The sequence below is a fragment of the Pectinophora gossypiella genome, chromosome 6 (genome assembly GCF_024362695.1).
Source record: "Pectinophora gossypiella chromosome 6, ilPecGoss1.1, whole genome shotgun sequence".
Lineage (NCBI taxonomy): Eukaryota > Metazoa > Arthropoda > Insecta > Lepidoptera > Gelechiidae > Pectinophora > Pectinophora gossypiella.
Window position 1 is genome coordinate 1982546 of NC_065409.1, and position 15741 is coordinate 1998286.

The window sequence follows — 15741 nt, forward strand, 5'->3', positions numbered from 1 at the left end:
CATTAAGTATGCAATCATAATTATAATTAAAATCTTGGTGCACACCCAGTAAACGGCACTTTTATTAATAAAAATAAAATTACAATAGTAAATGTGATGTTGACATGTGAAAAAGTAATAAATCTATAATATTCTTATTTTATTTACATTAACTTAAATTATCAAATGCATATATGGTGTAAAGCAACTGTTAACTCCACTAATAAAGTTTATTTTTTTGGTCAACCATCATGCCAGGGGATCATACTCTGCTGGAGTAGAGTCCTCTATTTGAGATTTGTCTGAGCTGCCTCGTTTTCTCATGGCATGCCTTTTAGCTGCATAAGCAGACATGCGTGTCAGTCGTGCTTTTCTCTGTTCAGGACTTTCTTGAGCAAGTCTTCTTGCAGCATAAGCAGACATACGAGCCAGACGTGTGGCTCTCTGCTCGCTGGTCTCATGGGCTAGCCTTCTAGCTGCATAAGCCGACATGCGCTTCAGCCTCAGTGCGCGCTGTTCCGCCGTCTCATTCGCCAGCCGGTTTGCGGCGTAAGCCGACATTTTGGCAAGTCTTGACGCTCTTTCTTCAGGCGACTCATTTTTTAGCGATCCCCTCGGACGTCGCATCTTCCCTGTCTCAACTAATAGAGGGTCACACTCCTGTACCATAGCATAAGAGTCCTCCCCTGCGATCAGATTGTTTTGATAACTTTGGCCAACTGCTTGTTGCGAATTTTCTCCTTTGAGATTATCTAAAGAACTATCTCCGTCGACACTTGTGTTTGCTGTATTGTCGTCTGGCCTTTCATTTTTAATAGTAGCCGTCCATTCGTTTTCCGACTTCGCTATCACCATTTTCTTCCAGGAGCATTCGGACGCGCTGAACTCACCCATACTGGTTATTCACTGATAACGATATCCACAGAATCATATTATTTGTACAAGTGCTTTTCTTGACGACTTCTTAGACCTAAAGGACAGCAGTAAATTATTCCTGTATATAATTGATTCTATTTTATGTAAAATATGTAAAGCTTGTAGAACTGAGTGAGCGATGCTTTCAGATCCAATTTCGATTTTGTAAATTGTATTTTTATCATGACAGCAGGACGGGCTGATATATTATACTGTTAGAAAGAAAAGGATAGCCAATCTAAATGGAACGCAGAAGAACGACGTTTCACATTCCCATCGGTGACAATAAAAAAAAAAAATAACAAATTCGAATACACGTATATACTGTACGGAAACGGAGCCAGATCGTCTTCAGAAGTACGGTCCGGTCCGGACATGGTCCGGACAGCTCAAAAATGCATGATCCAAAACTATTTTTTTTTGCCAACGAAGGGTGAGTGAGCGGAGCGCAGCGGCTGAGTTGTCAAAAAGTTGGCATTTGTTCCATCTGTTTTATTTAGCGGAATCTATTTTCATAACATAAACGTCGATTATTTTATTACCGAGTGAGTTTCAACGAAACCAAATTACAAGTTAATTCACTTCATGCCAAATGTATCCATTAAAAAACAGTAATTGTTTATGTGTCTGCTAAAATTTGGATGGAAGTCTGTGAGGGTTTTACCTTAGTTATTATCAGCGTTTCTCTTTGTTTTTTCGCCCTTTTGTGTGTATTGTGAATTTAATTTCGTTTTGTGATGTGGTTTTTAGCTAACTGGAGTCGAGGAGGGATGTTGTGAATGGAGTTACATGGTGACATAATGGTGTAATCGTTTGTGGTACTTTCGAAAAATTTGATCAATCATGGACGAGATGACGGATTCGCCAATAAAGACGAGCCCCACTGGCGTGGTCGAGGGTCTACCGGAGAATGAGACCGACTACTCTAGCATTAGGGGAAAGGTAGGTCCCACCTTATTTGTATTTGTCTAATTTGTTTACAAACATATGGTTCCCGCTCAAATGTCCCGCCCACTATTAATGTGTACATGCACGAAGATTATTAAAAAATCCGTGAATAACCAAGAAAATGTAATTGAAGTTTGATATAATATTGGTACAATCTTCACAAGAAATGTACTAAACTCAATCTCAGTACTTAGTTTCTATATACTTGCTTATCAAAGAAAAAAGTACATTCTAGCTAATCCAGAGTCGACAATACTATTTAACTTTTAATATGACTTCAAGGAGTTTGTGACTTTTTTATCTAAGCCATTTTTTTATAAGTACAAAAAGAAAACAAATGTGTAATTCATTTTTAAAAAATACCCCTATTTTTAATATTTCGTTTTAATGGCATTATATTACTCATGTCCTGTTGGTAGGGATAAGGTCACAGTCAGGACAACAACAGGGATGTAAACATATGCATGCTTATACATAAAGCATAAGCATGATGAAATTATTGTTGCATCATGTTTTCAACAGCCTACATGTTGGGTTACCCAGCTATTTTCAAACAGTTGTATTTCCTCTTTCAAATAGTGCAGTACATTCTTTAATATTTTAAATTGTCAAAGTGTTATTAAATACTTTATATAAGTCAAAAAATATGCAGTTGAAAGTAATTAATTTTATTAACACTTATAGATTATTATATTAAAACAAAACAACAGATTTCTTAGAATATTAAATTATCTTCTTTGATAAATTCTGATGAAATATCTAAAAATAGTATCAATTTTAATATTTTCGCGTGTTTGGGAGGTGCTTGAGGGACAGCGGTAGTGATCCCCGCACCAGCTCGTTCCTGGTTCAACAGGTTTCCTTGACAATAGTGTGTGGTAACAGGGCCAGTATAATGGGCACCTTTGAACCAGGTACGAGAGGGGGTGGTATTTTACACTAGCCTGCAGTGTTTGTGCAATAATTTGAAATGTTTTAATTGATTGTAATTTTAATTTATAAACAAATTCATTAAGTATATATACATATTTAAATATTTCTAATTAGATTCATATAGGAAAAAGTGATGTTCTTTAGAAAGTAAAAAAATACAAATTAATCTATATCAAAGAATTTAAAAACAAGTGGTCATGAACAATAGCTGTTACATTTTGTTAATTAATGTTAATGTACAAAAGACAAAAAGTAAATACGAAATAAATTAAGTATATAATAACAAATGTATCTTTTAGTTGGACCACAGCATGCAGGGTTGGTTGGATGAGATCTCTTTTAGAGATAATCATACCTTTTGTAACTAAGCTAATGTGTGTACAATAATGAGAATACTTGAGGCATTTGCCAAGTTGCAAAAGATTACGAAAAGTGACCGTGATAAAATTTTATGGGATTGACATAATGGGGTGAATTATGGGGTGAAAGGCCTATTCCATAATATTTCTGTCACTACATTGTTTAATACCGGGTTCTTAGCGCATTAATATCAGGGATATGAGACTCCCAATATTTCGACACTGACTGACTGTCGTCCTGTGATCATGGCACTTGCAAATAAAGGCTTTCTCAAAGGGAAGAAAAAAACAGTATTCAAATATCGGGAGTCTCATATACCTGATAATAATGCAGTAAGAACCAGGTATTATGTGTTTTAATTATTTCTGTCACTGTCGTTTATCGTTTACCTTTGCAACTTGGCTAACCCCCCTGTACAATTGATATCAGATAACTGTTACCATTAATATTAATGATATAACATAGATGGTGTTAGTGAGCCCGACGGCAGATGAGTTTGATCTGCTCCGCAAACAACTGGATGAACGGCTGGAGAGTGGCAATGGAGAAATTATATATGACATCGGACAAGGAGAGGGTGAATATACTTTTCCTTTTTTTTCTCTGTTACAAATTATTATACACAGGCATAATTATAAATTATATATAATTGTGCCTGTCAGCGCCATCTATATTGTTTTTGAGGAAAGTAGACTAGAAAATCCCTCATTGACTCATTAATACTAGGGTAATTAAATTTCATTTCATATATAGCGCAATTATGAAATATAGCAAAATTTTTTTTATGGTTTCATATGGGAGTTAAACATGGCTCACATTATACTAAACACCTTTTGCTATGTGGGGTGAATATCAAAATTTCAAGATTGGTGGCGAAATTTCATATTATTTTTTCGTGAAAAATTGGGTTCTGACACGAAAAAGATCCAAAAGGATCCTTTTTCATGTCTACCTGACACGAAAAAGATCCAAAAGGATCCTTTTTCATGTCTACCCAATTTTTCACGAAAAAATTATATGAAAGTTCGCCACCAAACTTGGTACATTTTGATATTCACCCTGTTATGCTATTATGTGATTTTTTAAAGGACTATGACCTTTAAGCGTGACTAATCAATCAGTTTATTTACCTTATTGCCATAAAATAAGTAAAGTACAAGTCTTTGTATACCAACAAGTAATTACATGATAAGCACATGAAACACTGCCAATCTTATCTCTGCTTTAATATCTATAGATATTGTGCCTTATCTTATTTCTCAATCACATTTCTGACACATCACTTTGCACAATTAATAGTGTTGTTACATTTCTGTTCACATGTCAGATATCAAAAGTGTTTTTTTTATTTGCCACCACACATGGTACAATGCAGTTAATTATATAGAACAAGCTACATTTTTTTTTAATTTTGGTAAAGCTAAATCGAAATGTACATATTCAAACTCACAGTCAAATATTTTTTGGTTTTTGTATTCATTAGGTAGATAGATAGATATAATACTTTATTGAACACATAACATAAACAGCCTATAGTATACGCCCCACTGCTGGGCACAGGCGTCCCCTCAATCAACTAGAGAGGGTATGGAGCATACTCCACCACACTGCTCCACTGTAATTATTGTACACAATACTTTTTTTATTTTTATTTACATAGTTCCACTTTGAATCACTTTCAATACAATACATACATATAAGATGCATTTTAACGGCCGTCATTCCTCTTCGGCTTGGCAGAACCACAAACTTGTGGTTACCAAGTGTAGCCATAATGTCCTAAAAGGAATATAATTGATGAACCACAGTAACAGGTTGTCAGCCCATATACATGAATCATCTTAAGGGTCTTTCGCGGCTCAGTAACCATGACACTAGGGTTGATGAGATCGGTCATTGACCTCACAACCCACACTGGCGAAGAAGAAGCCATATAGAAAGAATTAAGGCGTCATCGTTTGAACTACTCAACCGATCATCATACAATGTTTCTTATCTATCCTTTTCTGTTACTTAGAACCATCATTTGCTAGAGCGAGAGAGAGCGACTGCTCGCGGCAGAATCGACGAGGTTATAGCGTGCGGTCGCTATCTCTCGCTCTAGCAAATGACGGTTCTGAGTAGCAGAAAAGGATAGAAGCTTAGGAAAGTGCGATCAGTAGGTTCTGACGATATAATTATCTCGTTTTGTCGATATGTGAACCCAAAAAGTCATGTCGTTCTATCAAAATACGAACAAAATCACTTGGCACGCATGTTAGGGAAAAAAACGAACTTGTCGATTTCGATAAATTGAACCGATCGATAATTTTATCGCGTTGAGCATGTTAGCCCTGCCAGCAGACAGATGTAGTTCAACCCTAAGCCGTAGCCGTATAGTCGTTACGTGGACCATGTCAGGGGCCTTTGGCTGCTCAATAGTAACCCTGACACCAGGGTTGATGAGGTTGGTAATCCACCTCACAACCCATACGATAGGAGAAGAAGACCCTAAGCCAATCATTTAGTAAGATGAAACTGTGTCTACAGACGGGCGAGGGCTGACAGAAGACGAGTACAAGGCCTCAGTAGCAACGCTACAGTCGCTGGTCAGCGAGCGGGTCTCCTGCGTGGAGCTGCGCCGCTGGGACTGCGGAGGCGGCCTGTGCGGCCAGTACCTGCTGCGGACACAGCTCGACCACACCGACTTTATGGAGATCAGGTACATTCAACATTGGGGTAGGCAGAAACCACAGACTTTCCAAAATCGAATGTATTTATAAATTATTGTAACACCAAGATGGTAGCTGATGCCTATAGCACAGGCATCAGCTGAAAATATTATTTTGTAACTTCATTTGTGGTAATGTTTTTTTATTATGATAGTTTCTTGCGAAATGACGTAGATTCAAAAATGATAAATTGACCTTTAACAAGTTTATCTATGATTCTGGTTCTATAACAGTTAACTTCCCCTTCAGAGTAGCGGTAGTAGGCAACGTGGACGCGGGCAAGTCGACGCTGCTAGGGGTACTGACGCACGGCGAGCTGGACAACGGGCGAGGGTACGCGCGGCAGAGGCTCTTCCGGCACAAGCACGAGATGGAGTCAGGGCGCACCAGCTCCGTGGGGAACGATATCCTCGGCTTCGATAGCATGGGTGAGTGGTTGTTCATGATTACAGCCAAGTGGGGACCACAAAAAACACTTTTGTGATCCCTAGCTTGGTTAAGACATTACAGGCTGAACATCTGATTGACCGAAAGATGATCCGTATTTCGGAAGGCGCGTTAAGACGTTGGTCCCGGTTACTTAATTAGTTAGTAAGTAGTCGTTACATGAGTTATGTCAGGGGCCTTTGGCGGCTCAATAATAACTATGAGACCTGGGTTGATGTGGTTGGTTATCCACACACAAGCAAGTATGAAAACGATCTATATGACAGATACCTTTATTTTCGAAGGCTTCCGTTAGGTTAAGCCTAAGCTAGGATTCGAACCTGCGACCTCAAATTGAGAGTCAATCGTTCTACCAACTGGGCTACCACGGCACGGCTACACGCCCCACTAGAGGATATTGGGAAAAAAATTTCACCCACCACCAACGGCGGCCAATCCTACAAGAATCCAACTCCACTGGAAACGTCGCGTTGTCCTTTTAGCCCTTTACTTACCAATGACCGACTGCAGTAGTTTTAGGCGGATGAGCCGTTCGTTAAATAAAACATGGCGTTTCAAAGTGTAATTATGTTACCTATTGAGTAAAGATATTTAGAATATTTTGAATTTGAATTTTACCTCTCCAGGCAACGTGGTGAACAAGCCGGACCACGGCACGCTGGACTGGGTGAAGATCTGCGAGAAGTCCTCCAAGGTGATCACGTTCATCGACCTGGCGGGGCACGAGCGTTACCTCAAGACTACTGTCTTCGGCATGACTGGACACGCGCCTGACTTCGGGATGCTAATGGTAAGTACGCTCCAAGTTTTATTTATTTATATATTTGTACACAATAAAACAGACACAAGAAACAAACAAAGAAAACAGATACACGCACGTACGCATGCAAGCGTGCATGTACGCAAGTATGCACGTACGCAAATACGCGCGTACGTTCTACACGTTCGTTCACGTACGTTTGGGCTGCTTGTCCTTCAATGTTTGCCTCCAGACGGATTGCGTCTATCCAATCATGAGCAAAAACGGTCTCCCCAGTGGACCACTGGCTCCAGTGCGTGGGACTCTCAGTCTGGAGGTCCCAGGTTCGATTTGGAATGGACACATCTACCAAAAAGTCACTTTGTGAGACTATTTGCTTTGGCCAGGACATTGCGGGCTGATCACCGGATTATCCGGAAGTAAGACGATCCGTGCTTCGGAAGGCAGGTAGTCCCGGCTACTACTTGCTGATGTAAATACGTAGTCGTTGCAAGGCTTTGGCCTTTGGAGACAAATTAATAATCCTGACATTAGCCATCGCGTCGCGAACAGCTTCGACCAATGAAGAGCTTCAACCTACGACGTCTATTTGAATGGGTGACTGGAGATAGTATTCGCTGCGGCTATTGGTCGAAGCCCTCAATACAATTGGGTCGTGTATTAGGTTCAAGATAAATTATGAAATTCTGATTACTAAACAAAGGCAGATCTAGAAGTAACGAAAAACATTTTCTTTTTTAAGAAAACCGTAATAATAAGTCCGACATTTTACCACGTTTTTCTATGACGTCACCGTGTGCTTTTTCATACAGATTCCATAGTTTTGTGTTTTGACGTTTAGTAAAAAGTAACTGATTTGACTAGTTGGAAACTAGCCTATTGGCCGTGCAGACTGCAGAGCCCGCAGGGTTGCTGAGGTTAGTTATCCACCTCACAACCCACACGGTAGAAGAAGTCCACAGCTAAATGTTCAACCCCTTAATAGTGACATTTTGCCAATATAATCATATTTTCTGGAACCAGATCGGGGCGAACGCGGGCATTGTGGGCATGACTAAGGAGCACCTGGGGCTGGCGCTGGCGCTGTCGGTGCCCGTGTTCGTGGTCGTCACCAAGATTGACATGTGCCCGCCCAATGTGCTACAGGTATTAGTTCCATTGTTTTATACAATCTACCTACTCAGCCTGTATCCACCCACTGCTGGGTATAGGCCTCCTCTCTTTCACGCCATCCTTTCCGGTCGCTGGTGTTTGCTGCTGTTTCCCGCCATCCTTTCCGGTCCACAAGTCTCATCCCTTGCTTTCCGACGTACCTCACAATGTCATCCGACCACCGGGCTGGTGGTCTGCCTCGATGTCGCATACCATCCCTTGGCCACCATTCAGTAACAGCCTTAGTCAATCTTGTGTCTTCCCGTCTTGCCAAGTGTCCTGCCCATCTCAATTGAATCCTAACGTATCGTATACCTACATCTTCGACTTTACTGCGTTGTCGAGTTTCAACGATCTACCAGGTAGATGCCATTGATGAATAAAGAGTCCAATATACCCCAATATCCACCTATACCTACTCATATTTCTGGCGAACAATATAATGGAGCCCACGTTATATCTCAGGACAACCTGAAGCTGCTGATCAGGATCCTGAAGTCCTCGGGCTGCCGCAAGGTGCCCGTCATGGTCAAGAACAAGGATGACGTCATCGTTAGCGCCACCAACTTCGTCAGCCAAAGGTGAACACCTTTCTATTCTATGTATATTATTTATTGTATACCCACATAAACAGCCTATATACGTCCCACTGCTGAGCACAGGATTCCCCTCAGTCAATCGGAGGGGGTATGAAATATATTCTACCACGCTGTAAGCCGCCGCTTAAGGAGTAACGGGGAATGCGGTTTCGCGCGCTCTTACGCGATTTAGTGTGCCGACACGGTAAGAGTATTTTTGTATGTACTGCCCGAGGTGTGCTTTAGTCTAAGATCTTGCTCTGCATCTCAAGCAACAGAACGTCAGATACCAACAAACGATTGCAATATTGCATTTACCGATCTTCAGTAAAGCAGTCCCGATCAAGCTGTAGAGATTCCCAACGGGGACACTATCGAATATTACTTTGAGACTGTCCTTTGTTTGGCTAGGCCATTGCACGCTGAATCAGTTGGTTGTCCAAAAAAAAAAAAACAACTTCGGAAGGCACGTTAAGCCGTTGGTCCCGAGCTATTAGACCAATCCGCTTTGGAGCAGCGTGGTGGAGTATGCTCCATAACTCCTCCGGTTGATTAAGGGAAGGCCTGTGCTGTGCCCAGCAGTGGGACGTATATAGGCTATTTATGTTTTATGGAGTAAGCAAAGCAGCAGTGGTATAAAGCAGTGTGGTTGTGTATGATCAGCACTATTGTTAAACAAAACATCATTGAAACTGTATTGTCGTGCAGGCTATGTCCAATATTCCAAGTGTCGAACGTGACGGGTGAAAACCTGGAGCTGCTGACGATGTTCCTCAACCTGCTGAAGACGCGCATGCCGGCCCAGGACGACAAGCCCGCAGAGTTCCAGATCGATGACACCTACTCCGTACCTGTAAGTGCCGTCTCCATTGTGAATTATTGAAAAAAAAAAACTGGCTTATGTTTCCCCACGTGTTTTGATAATGAAATTTCCTCCGTTTGACCAGGGTGTGGGCACAGTGGTGTCAGGCACGACGCTGGCCGGCGTGATCCACGCGAACGAGACGCTGCTGCTGGGGCCCGACCCGCTGGGCCGCTTCCACCCCGTCACCGTCAAGAGCATCCACCGCAAGCGCATGCCCGTGCCCGAGGTGAGGGGAGGGCAGACCGCCAGCTTCGCGCTCAAGAAGGTTAGTCATGAAGATATATTGATCCGTATGGTTACAGGATTACAGCTTCCAGATGTCGCTGATAACTGACGCCAATAAAAGAAATTACCAAGATGATGTGACGACGAAACACGGTTTTTTTTCCGTTCCCGATTATGATACATAACAAACCAAAATGTACCAATTCTCATATCCTGTAAGTATATGTATTTCTTCACCATGTAGCCCATCGTGTCAGAGAAGAGAGGAACAGTGTGGTGCGGAATCGACAATTACAGCTTGCATTTATATCAATGTTATTTAAGGCCTTAATAATACATACATACATAAACAGCCTATATACGTCCCACTGCTGGGTACAGGCCTCTCCTCAATCAACCGGAGGGGGCATGGAGCATACTCCACCACGCTGCTCCAATGTTTTTACGGTTAATAGCCGGGACGAACGGCTCAACGTGCCCTTTGTTCGGTAAGGACTTTTCAGGCTTGAATCACCTGATTGTCTGAAAAAGTAAGATGATGCCGTGCTTCGGAAAGCAGGTGATTCAAGCCTGAAAAGTCCTTACCAAACAAAGGACAGTCTCACAAAGTGATTTCGACAATGTCCCCATAGGGAATCGAACCGGGACCTCCAGATCGTGAGCCTAACGCCCTAACCACTAGACCACGGAGGTTGTTGGCTGTGTGGCCTTAAGCATAATAAATAAACAAATAATAATAAGAGGACGAGAGAGATACGTCCCTCCCTCCCTCGCTGTGATTGGTCTATTTTCTCTGCTCCGCTCATCGTACTGCCGTTTGTGTTCCAGATCAAGCGTTCAGCGATCCGCAAGGGCATGGTGATGGTGTCCCCGGCGCTGAACCCGCAGGCCTGCTGGCAGTTCGAGGGGGAGATCCTCGTGCTGCACCACCCCACCACCATATCCTCGCGCTACCAGGCCATGGGTCAGTATGTCACCAAGCAAGGGATCTGCTGGTCTCAGGCTTCCACTCGATCAACCAATCAACTGGAGTGCGTATGGAGCATACTCCACCACGCTGCTCCACTGCGGGTTGGTGGAGGTGTTTAGAATAGTAGCCCCAAAGGCTTTACGTGCCTTCCACAGCACGCAATCATCTCAGTTTTCCGGGTAATCAGGTCGGCCTGCAGTGTCCTAGCCAAAGACAGGACAGTCTCACAAAGTGATTTCGAGATTGCTCCCATCAGGAATCGAACCCAGACCTCCAGATAGTGAGCCCAACGTAACTTAATCTTCTTCTATCGTGTGGCTGACATAGCTGACTGATCACCAGATTGTCCGAAAGTAAGATGGTCTGTGCTTCGGAAGGCACGTTAAGCCTTTGGTCTCGGTTACTACTTACTGATGTAAGTAAATAGTCGTTACATGAGCCTTTTGGCGGCTCAATAGTAATCCTAACACCAGGGTTGATGAGGTTGGTTCTCCACCTCACAACCCACACGATAGAAGAAGAAGGTAGCCATACTTGTGCTACCGTAACGAATACTGAGGGGGATGATTCAGACCATGATTCTGAGTTGATAATAAGTGGAATATCCTCTCGGAAAATTGATGAAAATTTTAGTGGGTTCTTTAAATTATTTTCAGTTCCCTATTTTTGCGACGGAAAGTTCCACTTGGTATCTATGGTCTGAATCATCTCTCAAATGTTTCATTACGATGTCACTTACACCCTGTATATGTTGCAGTACACTGCGGCAGTATCCGCCAGACGGCGTCGATCATGTCCATGTCCCGCGACTGCCTGCGCACGGGCGACAAGGCGCTCGTGCGCTTCCGGTTCATCAAGCACCCCGAGTACCTCAGGAGGGGGCAGAGGATGGTACGTATGAGGCCGACCCCGCCACCCCTGCAGTTACAGGACACGCTGAGTAGTATGACTAAACACCACCAACTAAGAATGTATCCACACTTTTTTACTTACCCTGGCCTTTTTTGGTGAACTGCGGCACCCATATACCTTTATGTTTTCCAACTAAATATTAATGCTATGTGTGTATATTTTAATGTTGTAAATGTATATGTGTGTCGTAGGTTTTACCTAAATAAACTTTATTATTATTATTTACTGTATCTATAATAAGGAATAATACTAAGTATAGAATGGCAACTCCCCGCTCCCCACCAGCAGCTGAGATAGGTCTAACCCCCTCGAACATAGTACATAGACTTGAGTCGTGAAGGCAGAGCGTGGACCGTCGTTTTAACGTTTTACCCGACTTCAACGAAGCAAAAAGGAGGGTTATGTGTTCCAACCTTACTTCTAAACCACCTGTCAAAATTTTACAAATGAGTTGTCACTAGAAGAGTCTTGATTGTCCGGTGGTTATAGGCTATGTGACGTTATGCTACATGTGGCGCCCTCTAGAGGACATAAACTGAGGAAGAAATAAATATTTTTTTCGAATGGTAATAAGTTGGGTATGAAATGATAAGTCTTAATTTACACATTTAAAATATGTACATATTACTATAGTAAGGCCAACGAGACGAGATAAAAAACGTAAACAAGCGGACCATTACTGATAGATTTTATTTGCGGGTTTCCTTGCATTTACTCGATAATTACGTTGAATTGATAACATGACTGCCCAGGCATGTTCTGGACAGGTTTTATTTCCAAATCATGTATCGGCAGTACGTTATCTTAATAAATATGACCCCAAAATAATATAAATAAAAATATAAGTTTAAAAACTAAAACCCGATTACGGAAAAATCACGCTCTAAAAAGTATGAAACAAAAAAATATTTATAAGCAAGGTATATTTCTCTGAAATGCTTCCGAATAGTGATGTTTAGAAGATAGCCGTGGTCGTATGCCGTGATAAGCGAACTCTAGGACATGAACATACGACCACTGAAGAATTTCAGAGAAATTACGTATTTTCTTGTTTAATACTTTTTAGAGCGTGTTTCCGTAGTCGGGTTTTAGTTTTTAAACGTATATTTTTTATCTGTTTAGTTTATATGTTCGAATTTTGAAATTGAATGAATGTGTGCGGCAGGTGTTCCGCGAGGGCCGCACCAAGGCCGTGGGCAACGTGCTGCGGCCCGAGCCGGCCAGCGCCGCGCCCAAGCACAAGCCCGCGCCGCGGGCGCCGCCCCGCGCCCTCGACGCAGGCGCCGCGCCCGCCGGCCCCGGACACATGGTGAGCGCCCATGGATCAATAATGCAACGTACAGAAGCGACACTCTCCGCCCCGTACCGATGAGTTCGGAGATTGACGTGACTTGGTAGATTTCCCGCTAATAGCATTAACTAGTTGGCTCCCGATACAAAATTTAAGACAACAGGCTTGAGCGCGAACCTCTGCTCAGGGCGTCGTCTGAGAGGAATATTTGAAATAAACGCTGGTAGAATCGGTATCGGGGTTTTGAAGTGTTTGTTGGCGAGAAGAACTTAATTTGCAACGTTACAAATGACATAATATAAACAGCCTGTATACGGCCGATTGCTCACATCACATGAAAGAAGGATTTTACTATGTATATCCACACATACTTATATAGCATTGTTCATTCTATAACGTAGTTCTAAGATGGAATGTGTTGATGAGTTTTTTAACATAACTCATAACTTTTTCCCAAAGTAACCACGGCTCACCGAGCTTTTTCAGTCCGTAAATCCGAAAAAAGGGTATCCAAAGATTTACTTTTAATAGCTTATTCTTTGACAAAGTATATCAAATTATCACCCTTATAAAATACATATTCAACGTAGTACTCGAGGCTACGTTCACAAAAAAAAATAGTTGTTCCAGTTCGTTCGTAACTGATGTAATTTGCAGGAGAACGAGGTGTCGGTGACGGCCACGGACTCCCCGTTCGAGGTGCAGCCCGACAAGCGCGCGGCCGGCCGCCGCGCCCGCCGCCGCCACGAGCCGCACGCGCCGCACGCGCAGCACGCGCCGCACGCGCCGCCCGACGCGCCTGCGCGCCTCGCCAACTAGGGCCACACGCCCGCGTGCCCGACAACACACCATTGAGCCTCATTCACTCAAAACAAACCAGCAATAATCAGTTGTGACACAGATAGACACAGTCGCACCAAAGGGTTCCTTTTTACTAATTTGATACGGAACCCTAAAATTGGAAAAGTTCGTAAATGACTAGGTCTTTTGCCTATATTTCACAAAAAACAAATAGTACTTATTTATAGTCACTTTATAAAAGTTGTAGCACTAGCGAAACAGCATTATTTTGTATCTCTTTTTTAGGCCTCCTCCTGTCTTTTCATTCGAATTTTAATCGAGGTAGGGTGAGAAAGGAAAAACATAAGACGTGTTGAAACGGAACGCACGCGAAGCACGGACGGCATCGATGGATCTTTTCCTAGCGAAAAGGTGAGAAACATCACGCTCCTACTCTAACAGACATCCTGTGAGACTACAGAGAAGTAACACCCGAAATGTAAGTAGAAATATACTTACGATCATAAGTACGCACGATACCCTTTAGAACGTCCAATTTATAGCTCTAGGTTGACATTTGACTTCCCTACTATTAAAATAGAATTGAACTCGAAATGTGATCAAATCTCATGATGTTGTAAAGGGTGAGTGACAATAGCGCGGCTAGATTCAGTCCACAAGCACTACATCAAAAGTACAAGGTACTTAGGTTTATTCTCTTTCTTATAATAAAAATAATATAGGCGTAGTAGACTACATACATCTACTATTTGTCTCTGACTTTTAGTCTCGACTATTTCATTGTAATGTAAATTTCATGTGAAAGAAACAAAGTATGTGAAATGCCGATCGAAAAGCAAGCCATTGCCAATATTGGTTATATGGTATGTAGTCTATTTCCCACGCGGTCTCAACAGATGGTTCCATATTTTTGAATATTAATCTTGTAGTAAAAATATAAGCGTTTACATTTTTGTCTTAAAAATTACTATTTTGTATTTTTAAGAATGTATTCTTCGCGGTCTAGAGACCGCACTCACTCGGCTATCTAAACTTTCTAGTATTTGTCATGTTACTATACTAGAATTAATAAATAAATAATTAAAGTACATTGACTGTGGTACCTAATTTATTTGTGTGGATTGGATTATTTATAATTATTATATTCATAATTGGAAATACAATTCGAAATTTTTATGTTATGTTTGACTTTCAAAAGTATATGTTAGGTGATAGTTATGTTGACATAGTAAAGAATGGGTTCGATAAATTGAACAACTATTTGTCGTGTCTTTGTACAGAAATTGTGAGTGTTCTAATTTGTAGCTGATTCAATATTGTCATATTCACATGTAACATGTTGAATATTGGGAATGAATATGGATCTATTTTCAACATAAAAGTATTGCTATTTTTGTATTTTCGACTTTTAAAACGGTATTTAGTTCCAATTTTATGTTGACAGTTTTTGTGCCAAAATCTGAAGTACTTGTGTACTTACCATTTTTAAAAACTAGATTCTGGCACACCATCTGTAAACATACTGCTGGGGCGTTAAAAAGTCTACATTGAAACATTTCATCTAAATAAGCAATATTGCTATTTGACATTTATTTGTCCATGAAAAATAAAATGTCAAATAGCAATATTGCTTATTTAGATGAATTGCTTCAATGTTGCCCTTTTTACCCCACCTGTTCTCAAGTATCAATATTTGCATGCATTGCATTCAATGGACATCTAAATATTTGAGTTTGAGTCTGGTTATATTAAAGACAAATAATTTTGAATAGTGATAGTGCTGCTAGCTCTCCCATATCATACAGTGTTTGATTGTTTGCAGTACCATTTTAATATTGTGATTTCCTAGTTTAAGTAAGAGGATATTTTTATTGATTTGTTCAGAGTGAGAGAA

At 41.4% G+C, this 15741-nt stretch overlaps 2 protein-coding genes across 2 annotated transcripts; one reads left to right on the forward strand and one right to left on the reverse strand.

Moving 5' to 3' along the window:
* Window positions 1-38: 38 nt before the first annotated feature.
* On the reverse strand, window positions 39-1067 carry LOC126367385 (uncharacterized). Its single transcript, XM_050010891.1, has one exon. The coding sequence runs from the start codon at window positions 871-873 to the stop codon at window positions 229-231; it is 645 nt and encodes a 214-aa protein (XP_049866848.1). The 5' UTR covers window positions 874-1067; the 3' UTR covers window positions 39-228.
* A 275-nt stretch (window positions 1068-1342) lies between these two features.
* LOC126367626 (GTP-binding protein 1) lies at window positions 1343-13865 on the forward strand. The gene is made up of 14 exons (XM_050011241.1): window positions 1343-1545; window positions 1645-1836; window positions 3601-3712; window positions 5665-5836; window positions 6096-6274; window positions 6920-7083; window positions 8077-8199; window positions 8671-8786; window positions 9492-9636; window positions 9731-9913; window positions 10702-10837; window positions 11601-11734; window positions 12921-13064; window positions 13704-13865. The coding sequence occupies exons 2-14, from the start codon at window positions 1738-1740 to the stop codon at window positions 13863-13865; spliced, it is 1869 nt and encodes a 622-aa protein (XP_049867198.1). The 5' UTR covers window positions 1343-1545; window positions 1645-1737.
* Window positions 13866-15741: the final 1876 nt, after the last annotated feature.

Bases quoted from the DNA above. Each gene is read 5' to 3' on its own strand.
- LOC126367385 (XM_050010891.1), bottom strand. From the start codon at position 873: ATGGGTGAGTTCAGCGCGTCCGAATGCTCCTGGAAGAAAATGGTGATA.
- LOC126367626 (XM_050011241.1), top strand. From the start codon at position 1,738: ATGGACGAGATGACGGATTCGCCAATAAAGACGAGCCCCACTGGCGTG. The intron at 7,084-8,076 runs GTAAGTACGCTC...TTCTGGAACCAG, and splicing joins CTGACTTCGGGATGCTAATG to ATCGGGGCGAACGCGGGCAT. The intron at 10,838-11,600 runs GTCAGTATGTCA...TATATGTTGCAG, and splicing joins CTCGCGCTACCAGGCCATGG to TACACTGCGGCAGTATCCGC.